The sequence below is a fragment of the Microtus pennsylvanicus genome, chromosome 6, assembly GCF_037038515.1.
Source record: "Microtus pennsylvanicus isolate mMicPen1 chromosome 6, mMicPen1.hap1, whole genome shotgun sequence".
Taxonomy (NCBI): Eukaryota; Metazoa; Chordata; class Mammalia; order Rodentia; family Cricetidae; genus Microtus; species Microtus pennsylvanicus.
The window spans coordinates 87,614,282-87,627,566 of NC_134584.1; the positions used below are offsets into that span (position 1 = coordinate 87,614,282).

Here is a 13,285-nt window from a genome sequence, read left to right on the forward strand (position 1 = left end):
CCAAAAAAAAAAAAATAGTTACCTATTTTAAGAGAAAAGAAGTAAGAAAAACACACATTGTGCTTTGTAAAAAAGAGGGTATGAGGTTGGAAGTGGGGTGTGTTGGGTGAACGTGGCAGGAGGAGGAGGCAGAAATGAGGAGTGGAAGTGGCCACGGTACATTGTGTATGCATAGGAAATCTTCAAAGAGTATATTTTTAAAAGATGAGAGATGAAAAGTAATTGAAAGGAGATCTTGGGAATTAAGGTAGCAGAGTATTTGAAGGCAGCTCTGAATACTAAATCATGTGTTACAACTAGGAGTCCCACATGAGGTGACCCACAGGAGAATATGGCTGAACTTAGAAGCCCAAGCCTCTAAGGAGAAGCAAGCATTGTGCAAATGCCCCATGCCACCAATGCATGGGGTTCAAGTTAAAGCAGACACACATCTACTATGTTTGTTCCCTGTAGTTCAGTCTTCCTGTTTCTTATCTTTTCCAGATACCTCGTTTACATGGAAGCAGAAAATCACACAGGGATTCCAGAGTTTTATCTGTTGGGACTTTCAGAGAACCCAGAGATTCAGTCCACTCTCTTTGGACTGTTTCTGTCTTTGTACTTGGTGACGATCTTCGGGAATCTGCTCATCATCCTGGCCATTGTCTCTGACCCTAAACTGCACACGCCCATGTATTTATTCCTCTCTAACCTATCCTTCTCTGACATCTGCTTTACCTCTACCACTGTCCCGAAGATGCTGCTGAACATCCAGACACAGAGGAAGCGCATCACCTACGTGGGCTGCATCGCACAGATGTACTTTTTCACGGTCTTTGGACTTCTGGACAATTTGCTTCTGACTGTGATGGCATATGACCGCTTTGTGGCCATCTGTCACCCTCTGCACTACACGGTCCTTATGAGCCCTAGGCTCTGTTTCCACCTACTTCTCCTGGCATGGCTCATAAGCATCCTCGGAGCCCTGCCTGAGAGTTTAACTGCTCTGAGACTGTCATTCTGTGCCGTCGTGGAAATCCCACACTATTTTTGTGAGCTTCCTGAACTCCTCAAGCTAGCCTGCTCCAACACCTTCATCAACAACGTCGTGTTGTATGTTGTAACCGGCCTCATGGGCTTTTTCCCCCTTGCTGGGATACTCTTCTCTTATTCTCAGATTGTGACATCTGTCCTTCAGATGTCAACAGCAGGAGGGAAGTATAAAGCATTTTCCACCTGCGGTTCTCACCTCTCAGTTGTCTCTCTGTTCTATGGAACCTGCCTAGGCGTGTACCTCAGTTCTACATGGACACAGGCTTCTTGGGCAGGGGTGCTCGCCTCCATTCTGTATACTGTGGTCACTCCCATGATGAACCCCTTCATCTACAGCCTGAGGAACAGGGACATGAAGAGAGCCCTGAATGCACTTCTATGTAACCTATCATCACCATCTTGAAGACCAGAGGACAACACCACTGCAGTACCTGTCATGATATTAGTGGTCATATAGAGTAACAATTAATTCTAGAAATAATCTTCACCTACCTTTCTGTACATTTTTAGGTTTGAGTCTGGAGTAGTTTTTGGTCATTTAGTGGGTTATGGATGTTTGTCATCATTTAGGGGGTTTAGTTGCAAGTTGTTATTGGTCATGGTCAGGGAAGAAATTAAGCAAAGGAGGTTAGATTTGGGGATCTCTTTCTGAAAAGAAAAAAAGGAGGGATATAGGCATGATAGGATAAAAGTAAATTATTGAATGTACTTTTAGACTAAAAAGCAACTCCTAGTCTCAAATATTTTTACATTGGTATGCATTTATGTATATTGATATAAATTTAAGGTTATTGGGGCTGGAGAGATGGCTCAGTGGTTAAGAGCACCGGCTGCTCTTCCAGAGGTTCTGAGTTCAATTCCCAGCAACCACATGGTGGCTCACACCATGTAATGAGATCTGGCGCCCTCCTCTGGCATGCGGGCATACATGGAGGCAGACTGTTGTGTACATAATAAATAAATTTAAAAAAAATTTAAGGTTATTTTTGTTAGAACATGCTGCAAGATATTATACCTATGCAACTCATTTTAAATTATAATGCAGAGTTCCAATCCTTGAAAGCTACTATTACAAACTATTTAGGATAATTAAGATAACAATCAAATTTGTAGTAAATTTAGATGTAGACAGAAATAAGCTTTATTTAGCCTCATGTATTCTAGATAGATCAGTGATCTTTTAAACACTCAGAGATCTACAGAATATGGCATTCAAGATGTTTTAATAGTATAAGGCTTTTCATGACTGTGATATATATCTGTTGCTGGCAGCAACAATTTACTTCCAAAAAAAAGATGATGGGTATCAAAGAATCTCCATATGTAGTTTGCTTTTAATGTGCAAAGCTATCCTCTTGGCAAAAAAGTACCCTTGCCTTGACTGTTGACAGTATGCTGTCCAAATTGGACAAGCAGGACACAAAGGAGGTGGACTGCCAAACTCTGCCAAGACAGGGTAGGATAGTCCTTCAAAATTCCTACTTTACTGAGAAGTCTGTCAGATATTCTAGGTCCCAAAATTGCAGAGAATTTTTGTATGACTGTCCAGACAGCCAGCTCTCTCTGTCATTTCTATAGTTTTGAAGTTGTTTGCTCTGCACATCCTGTTTACTAAGGTAATATTTTATCCTTCTCAGATCTCTGATGGATTTTAAATATTATTGGATAGTTTTACCATCTTATTTGCTACTAAATTCAGAAAATAAACTTATAAAATAGATGTTAAGTTTATAAAGTTGAGAGACATTAAAAGCTTAAGTTGTTTATCTAAGAAAATGTTTTAGGTCAAAAGATATTTTTAGATTAGCAATACAAGTTATAGTAGAAAGTGGTTTAGGGATAAAACTTTGGATTCACCAAGATAGGATACATAAAAGAGTATATTCTCCAAATTTGCCAAATACAAATGAACTGGACATTGTGAATGTAATGCTTACCTGATAATTTTTCTCATTGTATATAGTTCCAGGGTTAAAACCTTTCCTTTTTATTTAGCCAATACCTGATAATTGTTCTTATTGTATATAGTTTTGCTGTTAAAAAGTTTTTTTAAAAAAACTTTTCTTTTTATTTACACAAAAGGGGGAAATGCTGTGGGATATTTGATTGTACTGTGACCCTCTGAGACAGTGTTAATAAAATTAATCTTGGATCAGGGAGCAGAGCCAGTGACTAGTTGGCAAGTACTAGTTATAGAAAGTATGAGAACCCAGAGAGATGGATAGTGAGGCACAGGAAGAAATAGTGAGGCACTTAGAGATTCTTGGTCCTTTTTGGCCTCTGATGTGTGGAGAGGCATGCTTTCTGGGTCTCTAGTAAAAAGGGGAAGGTCAGCTGGTCACTTTTCCACAGATTCTTTGATCTATCAGGTTTTCACCCCAATATCTGACTCCTGGGGCTTCATTGATAATAGAACAACTTAGACAAAAACAACAAGAGCAGAAATTAATAAAGCAGAAACAAAAAAACCAATACTAAGAATTAACAAATCTATGAGTTGTTCTTTAAGTAGATAAACAAATCACACATACACACAAATGACAGGCATGACCCAAATTAATAGAATCAGAAATGAACAAGGAAACATTACAACAGAACCCAAAGATATTCAGAATATTATAAAATAAAACTATTCCTTTACTTTAAAAACATATACTCCATTAGATTGGAAAATCCAAATATATATATATATATATATTTCTTTAATCATACAAACTACTTTAGTTAATCCAAGAAGAGAGCAGCAACCTAAACAGACCCATTCCAAAGGAGGAAATTGAAACAACAATAAAAAGTCTTCCAAGTAAAAATCCATCCAGGCCCAGATGGATTCACCAAAGAATTCTATCATACTTTCAAAGAAGATCTAAAGCCAATATTCTTCAATTATTCAAAAAATAAAAAGTAAAAGAAAGAAAATGGAGCTTTTCCAAACTCTTTCTATGAAGCCACTATTACTCTAACACTGAACCCAGGCAGAGACACAACAAAAAATAAAAACTACAAACCAATATCCCAGATGAATATAAATGGAAAAATATTCAATAAAATACTAGCAGACCAAATATAAAAAAAGAATTCTCAACAGAAGAATCTCAAATGGCTAAAAGATATATAAGGAACTGCTCAGCATCCTTAGTCATCAGAGAAATGCAAATCAAAACGAGTCTGAGATACCATCTTACACTTGTCAGAATGGCTAAGATTAAAAACAGTGATGACAGTTTATGCTCGAGAGGATGTGGAGTAAGGGGGACACTCCTCCAGTGCTGATGGGAGTGTACAGTCACTTGGAAATCAGTATGGCAGTTTCTTAGAAAATTGAGAATCAATCTGCCTCAAGACCCAGCTATGCCAATTTTAGGCATATACCCAAAGGATGCAAATCATACCACAAGGACTCTTGCTCAACTATGGTCATAGCAGCATTATTCATAATAGCCAGAACCTGAAAATAACCTAGATGTCCCTCAACCTAAAAATGGATAAGGAAAATGTTGTACATTTACACAATGGAGTTAAAAATGATGACCTCATGAAATTTGCAGGCAAATGGATGGAACTAGAAAAAAATCATTCTGAGTGAAGTAACCCAGATCAAGAAAGGCAAATAAGGTAGTTTACTCACTCATAGGTGGTTATTAGGAGTATAGGATAACCAACCTACAATCCACAGCCTAGAGAGGCTAGATAACAAGGAGGGCCCAAAAAGGGATGCATGGAGTTCCCTGGGAAGGGAAAGCAGTAAAGATCTCCTGAGTAAACTGGAGGCAGGGGTTGGGGAGGATGAAGGGATGGGAACTAGAGGGAGTGGGTTGGGTGGGCTGGGTGTGGAAGGTGGGCTGGCAGCAAGATGGAAGGGGGAGTAACATAAGAGATGTCTTAATGGGGGGATAACTGGGGGTTAGGGAGAAACCTGGTGCCAGGGAAACCCACAGGATGACCTCAACTAAGATTCCCTAGCAGTGGTGAAGAGGATGCCTGAACTGGTCATCTACTATAAGCAGAATGGTGACTTCCCTAGTTGTCATCAGAGATACTCTATCCAGTAACTGATGGAAGCAGAGGCAGAGATCCACAGAGAAGCACTGCACTGAGCCCTGAGAATCTTGCAGAAGAAAAGGAGTGATTGTACCAGCCAGGGCAGTCATGATGGGGGAACCACAGGGATAGCTGACCTGAGCTCACAGGAGCTCATGGATTCTGAACCAACAGTCAGAGAGAGTGAATGGGAATTAATAGACCCTCTGCATGTATGTGACAATTGTGTAGCCTGTTCACTTAGCAAGGCTTCTAACAGTGAGGGGAGGACCTCTCCCTGGCACTTAGCCGACTTTTGGTAACTTGTTCCCCATGATGGATTACCTGGCCCCACTTCAACATAAGGGGAGGAGCTCAGTCCTGCTTCCAATTAATGCACCATGCTTTGTGCAAACCCATGGAAGGCCTGTCCCTTTGCGAATGGAGATGGAGAAGGAGTGAATGGGGAAAGGGGTAGATAGGAGAGGGAAGGAGGTGGGAGGAGAGAGGGGACACTAGTTGAAAGAAAATCTTATTCAAAGAAAAAAACAAAAATAGTTCTGAGGAAACTGGGTATCCTATATGTCCAAGAAGGAAATTAGTCCTGTATCTATCACCTTGCACAAAAATTAGATTCAAGTGGGTTGAAGACCTCATTTTGAAGCCTGAAATCAGCTACAACAGCTAGAAGAAAACATAGGATAGAGGCTCAGGAAAGGAGTGTCTGAATAGGACTCTATTTGCCCAATAATTGAGGCCAAGAACTGACAAGTAGAACCTCATAAAACTAAAAAGCTTTTGATGAAGAAGAAACCAAAGAATGAAAGATAATCTTTATCAGCTATACATTTGACAGAGGATTAATATTCTGCATATACAAAAAACTAAAAATACAGAATCAAGAAATGTATCTTTTTTAAAAAAAAAGAGCTAGTGATCTGAACAGAAAGTTCTCAAAAGAAGAAATAAAAATAGTTAAGAAAGACATCAAAAAGTATTCATCACTCATAGCAGTTAGGGAAATGCAAATTAAAACAACTTTGAGACACAGGCAGAATGACAAAGATCAAAAAAAATAGCTGATAATAAATGCTAGGTAGGGCATGGAGAAAAGGAACCTTAATTCACCATCACTAGAAATGCAAACTGCAGCCACTCTGGAGCTCATGTTCCTCAAACCAAAATCCTCAAAGAGTTGGAAAAAATCTACCATATGTGTTATGGCAAAAGTAAAATTCTGCAGTTCCCCAAGTGGCTGCAGCAGGCAGTGGGTCCAAAGACAATGCTGCAGGTCCCTGAAGTGGCAACAGGGAGCAGGCCATGAGACCATGCCACAGGTACCCAAAGTGGTAGCAGGCAGTGGGCATCAGGTCCCTAAAGCAGCCAATCCCAGACAGGGGTGGCACAGTTCCTCAAGTGACTGCAGCGGGCCACAAGGGGCAGCGAGTCCCAGGCAGGGAGTTGCGTGGTGGGTGAGAGACCTCAATGGGGCAGCCAGTCCTACGAGGAGAGACAGATGGATGGGCACACCACAAGACGATGATGCAGGTCTCTGAAGGCGGCTGGTCCCAGGCAGGAAGCCATGTGGAGGTCAAGAGACAGATGGATAGGCACACCATGCAGAGTGAGGTTGGATATTTATTTAGTTGGTTATGGAGGGGAAAGGAGAGAAGAGCAGAGAGAGAGGCAGAGACAGAGAGAGAGAAAAAAATGGGGGGTAGGGAGGAGAGGAGCCACAGCAGCAGCTACCTAAAATAGCATGCTATTGTTGTTTCCCTTGGTTGCCCCTCAGAGGTCGAAGGTAAAATCCTATTGCTGAAGATACCAGATATTTAAGACAAAGGACTCGGATGTCTTAAATGGGATCTAACCTGAAAGCTTTCTTCCTGTAGTCTTGCTTCCAAAAAACCAGAAAGTACTATGCAACTGCCAAGGGAGGAAAGCAATCTGTAATCCTATCCAGCCAATATGCACATAAACAACAATAAGGAACAGACTGGTAAGATATCCCTGAGGATGCAACAGTGGCATTCATCTGAGCCGTAACCAATAGCTATCTAATTGAACATAAGGCCTGCTCAGCAAGAGGGAAACCTAGACAGTTACTTAGGGTTAGTGTACTGGCTGGTTTTGTGCGTCAGTTTGACACAAGCTAGAATCATCAAAGGAAGGAGCCTCAGCTGAGAAAATGCCTCCTTGAGACCTTGCTGTAAGGCATTTTCTCATTTAGTGATCAATGGGGGAGGGCCTAGCCCATGGTGGGTGGTGCCATTCTTGGACTGCTGGTTCAATAAAACCTTTCCTTCTCAGCTTGCTTTTTGGTCATGATATTTTGTCACAGCAGTAGAAACCCTAAGAGAGCAAGGTTACGGATCTTAGAGAAGCTACGACTGCCACTTTACTAGACCTGTATTCTGATTTGTTATCGTTTTACCTGCAGATAAGGGTGGTTCTTAACCTTCACCAAAGACACTTCCCTTTGGAACAGAGACAGTTACAGAAAACCATATCTGGTCAAAATAAAGAGAACAGCTGATCATGAATAGACCTATAACACAATTCCTACATCTAAGGCTTAGGACTCTTCTAGGAAGAGGGGGGCAGAAAGACTGCAAGAGTCAGGAGACCAGAAAGTCTGCTGTCAAATTGTAGCCCCTAGAAATGACAGGGAAGCTTCACTTGTGATACCACAACAATATGGCTACCAAACAGACCTGAACAAGAACATCAATAGGCATGCTAATGTGAAAGGAAAAAATCTCATAGGCCATCACTAGACAAAGAACTAAGTAGTCCACTACCCCACAGAGTAGCTCCCAAATTGAATATCCAACGCTGTCTTAGTTACTGTTCTATTGCTGTGAAAAGTTACTGTGACCAAGGCAAGTCTCATAACACAAAACATTTAATTGGGAACTTGCTTACAGTTTTAGACTGTTAGTCTATGATCATCATGGTGAGAAGCAGACAGGCATGGTGTTGGAGCAGTAGTTAAGAACTTTCTATCTTATCTCTAGGTAGAAATCAGGGGAAATGGGTCTCTGTCCCCAGTTCCATCATCTGCTGTGCACTGAAGGTCTCGGGTTGCGGAGGAGCTGGGAAGCAGGGTCTCGGGGTGGTATGAACAATGGGGGAGGTGTTTTTGAGGCAACAGGGCTAGCTTAGATAGTTCAAGACAGGGGGAGGGAGGACAAAGGAATAAGGGAGAAAATGCACCTAATTTGCATATGCAGACCTGATTGAGGACAGGTAAATGTTAATGATGCAGCAAATACCAAAGTACATGGGAGGAAGCACTGCGGTGGGGCAGGGACTTGACGCCAGTCACATGACAACTCAGTTCTCCAGCAGAAAAAAAGCACAACTGACTCTAAAATGACATGGTCTTTGTCTCCATGGAGTTCAATGGGTCTAGGCCTGATCTGGGTAGGGAATGGCTCCACTTCTGCCATGTTCTCTGAGAGATGTCTGAGGTATGGACAATGCTCTACCATCCCTCATCTGGTCTGAGAGCCCACAGGGAGAGACAGAGACATGAGGAATATCCTAGAACTGGGGACATTTTCAGCAAAGTGGCAGGCTACAAAATTAACACAAAGATCAGTAGCCTTCCTGCATGCCAAAGACAGAGACAGTGAAAGAAAATCAGGGCAACAAATACATTCACAAGAGGGGGAAAAGAAACCAGCAACTACCCTTGGAATAAAGCTAACTAAGGCTGTAAAAGATCTCCACAAAGACTACTCATGGACTGGCAGGATTGACATGGTGAAAATGGCCTTGCTATGGAAGCCATCAACAAATTTAGTGCCCTCCCAATCAAAATGCTCACTCAGTTCCTCATAGAAATAGCAAAAGTTCATATGGAAGTGCAAGAGTCCCCACAGAGCCAAAGCAACAGTGAGCTGCAAGAGGCACCATCACAGCTGTCCTTCATAGACACAGCATGGAACTGGCACAGATACAGACTAAAGCAATAGACAAGGAAACACAGCTGCATCTACCTGGTTTATTACGAAGATGTTGAATACACACTGGAGGATAGCATTGTAAACCAAAGGTGCTGGGAAAACTATTGATACAAAACTAGATCCTTACCGCTCACCAGATACAAAACTAGATCCTTAGCACACACCAGATACAAAACTCAGCTTCAAATGGATCCATGACCTCAGCTCAAGACCTGAAAGTATAGAACTGCAAGAGGAGAAAGCAGGGAGTATTCAAGACACATCCATAGAGGTCAGCAAGATGGCTCCGAGGGTAAGTTCAGCAGGTAACTGATGACATGAGTTGGTTCCCCCAGGAGCCACAAGGTGGAAGGGTAGGAGAGCTGACTCCCATAAAGATCTGACTTCTGTAAGTTATCCTCTAGCCTCTAGACATTCATCATGGTATAAACACACACACTCATCATGGTAGACACACACACACACAGTATTCTTTAAGATATAGCTGTAGGTAAGGACTTTCTGAATAAGAATCCAATTGCACATGAGATAGATAGATAGATAGATAGATAGATAGATAGATAGATAGATAGATAGATAGATAGATAGATAGATAGATAGATAGACAGACAGATAGAGCGAGCCAAGAATTTACAAATAGAACCTTCAGAAATTAAGAGGCTTCTACACAGCAAAAGAAACTATCAAGCAAGTGAAGTAGCCTAGAGCATGGAAGAAAATATTTCCCAGCTATACATCTGATAAGAGAATTAGTAGCCAGAATACACAAAAAAAATTCAAGAAACTAAACACCAAAGAACAACTCACACAGATAGATCAATGAATGAATGAATGAATGATAGGTAGGTAGGTAGGTAGGTAGGTAGGTAGGTAGGTAGGTAAACAGACAGACAGATAGGGACTATGGTTAGGGTTGGAGATATGAGTTAGATGCACTTGTTGTTCTTATAGAGGACACGGGTTCAACTCCCAGCACCCACACAATGGCTCACAACCACCTATAACAGGTTTTAGGGGATCTAACACCCTCTTCTGACTTTTGAAGGCACCAAGCACACACCTGCTACTTAGACATACATGTAGGAAAGGCACATACACAATACACACCTATACACAAAAATGAATAATTTTTAAGGCCTATGGAACTGAAAAGAAATTTCTCAAAAGAAGTACAAATGGCCAGTAAGCATCATCATTAGCCATCAGGGAAATGCTGATGAAAACTATTTTGAGCCAGGTGGTGGTGGCACATGACTTTAATCCCAGCACTTGGGAGGCAGGAGGATCTCTATGAGTTCAAGGCCAGCCTGTCTACAGAGCAAGTTCCAGGATAGCGAAGTCTACACAGAGAAACCCTGTCTCAAAAACAAACAAACAAAAAAACAGCAAAACCAAACCAATAAATAAATAAATAAATAAATAAATATTTTGTGTTTTTTTTTAAATTTTTTTATTGATAAAAGGAGGATAAAGAAAAGAAAAAAAAAACAAAAAAAAAAACCCAAATTTCCACCTCCTCCCACCAGCCTCCCATTTGAAATTCCACCTCGCCCCAGTCAGAACAGGCATCAAGAAATCAAATGCAAATCCACAGCTGGTAGGGGTATAAATTGGTGCAGCCACTATAGAAATCAGCATAGAAGTTAAAAAAACAAAACAAAAAAAACCCCTAGAAATAGATGAGTCACATGATCCAGCTGTACCACTCCTGGACATGTTATCCAAAGGACTTTAAATCCTACTAGAGCAGTGGTTTTCACCAATGGGTCATCACACTTTTGGGGATCAAAGAACCCTTTGACAGGGGTCCCCTAAGACTGCATATGAGATATTTACATTATGATTCACGTAATGCAAAATTACATTTATGGAGTAGCAAAGTTACAGTTATGACGTAATAACAAAAATAATTTTATGGTTGGAGAATTACCACAACATGAGGAACTGTATTAAAGGTTTGCAGCATTAGGAAGGCTGAGAACCATTGTCCCAGAGACATCTGAACATCTATGGACATGGTGCTCTATTCACAATAGCCAGGAAATGCAATCGGCCTCAATATAACTACTCAAATGAGTAGATAATAAAAATGTGCTTCATATTTACTTTTATTGAGTCAGAAAGTAAAATGAAACTTAAACAAATGCAAAAAAAATTATACTGAGATAACCCAAGCTCCCAGGAACAAATGCCCTCAAGTCCTCTCTCATCTGTGAGGTCAAGCAAATTTTTAGATTTGTGTGTTTAACTTTGAATGTCTGCACAGGTCAGGAAGACAGAAAGGATCCACGAAAGGGCAGAGTTAAGCTTTAACTAGGGGCTAGAATACATGTTCATGTGATATTAAAGTAGAGGGAGGTATAATGGTGGCTAATGGTTTAAGTAAGAATGGGAGTAGGAATTTGAAGCAGTATGTGTGGACAACGCTGTTCCGAGAAGACATGATTATTAAATGAAAATGAGATGCTTCCCTATAAGTTATTTGTCAGGGTGGCCCAAGGCACTCAGAACAGCACAGGCTATTATCATTGCTCTTGCCCACCACAGCTGGATGATAAGGATGACAAGACCTTACTGAAGAACGCACATTGTTTCCAAGACAGAGAAATCAAGCTGAACTGGCCTGGAAACTTCCTCCCTAATGGCTAGCTTCTATAATGCTAGAAAGTGCTTGCTCCTGAGGCAGGGCATGGGGTGTTTAAAAAAAAAAAAAAAGACTTACACAGCAAGGGACCCTGCATGCTACAATACCAACCTGCCAGGCAAGGTGTGCCTACTAGAGCAATAATAGCATGACTGTTAAGGTGTTAACCAACTGTTTTTGGATCAGATTTGAGGCCTGGTACTATGAGCCTTGTGAAGCTCATGGCTGTGACAGCAACTGTCTTCCAAATATTTGTTTATACCCAGATTAGTGCTGCTTTTAACTTTGGTCACAGAAGCTTCTTTTTATGGTGGGAAAAAGCCAATGCAAATGTAAGTGCTCATAGTGCTGACACATGTCTATCAACTTCCCACCTCAACTCCCTCACCCAGGGAACATTGCAGAAAAAGGCGGACAGGAAGAATTAGGAGTTGGAGGGTGTGAAGCAGTGTCTTCTCAACAGGGCATGGATTGCACTCAGGAACTCACATCTGTCACTGCATACGATGATCAAGCCAGTCACATTCCAGCATGGTTGGCAGAGCTCATAAGACCCCTTCCCTAACTGAGGAGCTGTTGGCAGCTGATGGCTGCTGGGGAAGAGGGACTTTTCTTCTAGGGTGTAGGTCCTACCTAGTAAGTCACCCTTGTTCGAGTAGATGGTTCCACACCCACAAGCATGCAGGCAGCACTCACCACTCAGTGGGTTATTTGGGGACAAAAAAAAAAAGTGGGTATGTGTGTATGCCTAAGATATATTGTATACTTGTATGAAATCCCCAAATCATAATTTAAAAATATTCTTAACTATAAGAGGGGCACACAGTGGAAGAGGCCTGTAATCCTAATACTGAGGGAAGAAGATGGCAGAAGATTACAAGTTTGAAGCCAGCTTGTGCTACAGAAGGAAAACCTATTTAAAGAAAACAAAAGTTGGAGTATAATTCTCTTTTTGGCATGGACTAAATTTCCAAGATCAGGTCATCAAAAGATATTGTGCTCTCCCCCTTGTTCTTTCCGGGGTTATCATGTTAAAAGACCCATAAGTCACACTGTGGAAAGGGCCATGGGACAGAAACTAAACCTCCAGCTTGCAATCATATGAGTGCACAGAGATGCCAGTCACAACCAAACCTTCGGGTGACAGCCTAGAACCCAAGTTGAGCTCTTCCCAAATTCCTAATCCAGACTACCACGACCCACAGCTGAGGTCCTGACAAAGGTGTCAAGGAAATGAAGAGACCAGACAGAAACAGGTACAGGAAAGCTGGGAGCAGATGGGGTAAGCTACCTGCCCAAGCAACCTCAGACCTCAGTGATTTCTAGATAAAGCACCATGCGAGGGAGGCAGTCCCTGTAGGTGAGAGACAAACTCCAAGGAGGAGAACACTGCAGGCAGCAATTGTTCATAACACTCAGATTCTAGGGGAAGCTTTGCTCGTCCTTGTGAGCCTCACCAGGTAAGGCTTTACCACTCTGGTGGAGATGAGGCACTGCAGTCTGTGATGCGGGAGTCCCTATGTAAGCAACACATATTCATCCCTTACATTGGACAATGATGACCTGGGTGGGTGTTTTTGGGCAGTTTCTGGAGTGTCTTTTACACAATGGTTAACTA

General features: G+C 41.5%; 1 protein-coding gene across 1 annotated transcript; it reads left to right on the forward strand.

Moving 5' to 3' along the window:
• Positions 1-496: 496 nt before the first annotated feature.
• Positions 497-1,435, forward strand: LOC142852926 (olfactory receptor 7C1-like). The gene has a single exon (XM_075977902.1). It carries the CDS (start codon positions 497-499, stop codon positions 1,433-1,435), a length of 939 nt encoding a protein of 312 aa, XP_075834017.1.
• The last annotated feature ends 11,850 nt before the right edge of the window (positions 1,436-13,285 follow it).

What these genes read in the sequence shown, in the direction of transcription:
- LOC142852926 (XM_075977902.1), top strand. Translation starts at nt 497, where the DNA reads ATGGAAGCAGAAAATCACACAGGGATTCCAGAGTTTTATCTGTTGGGA.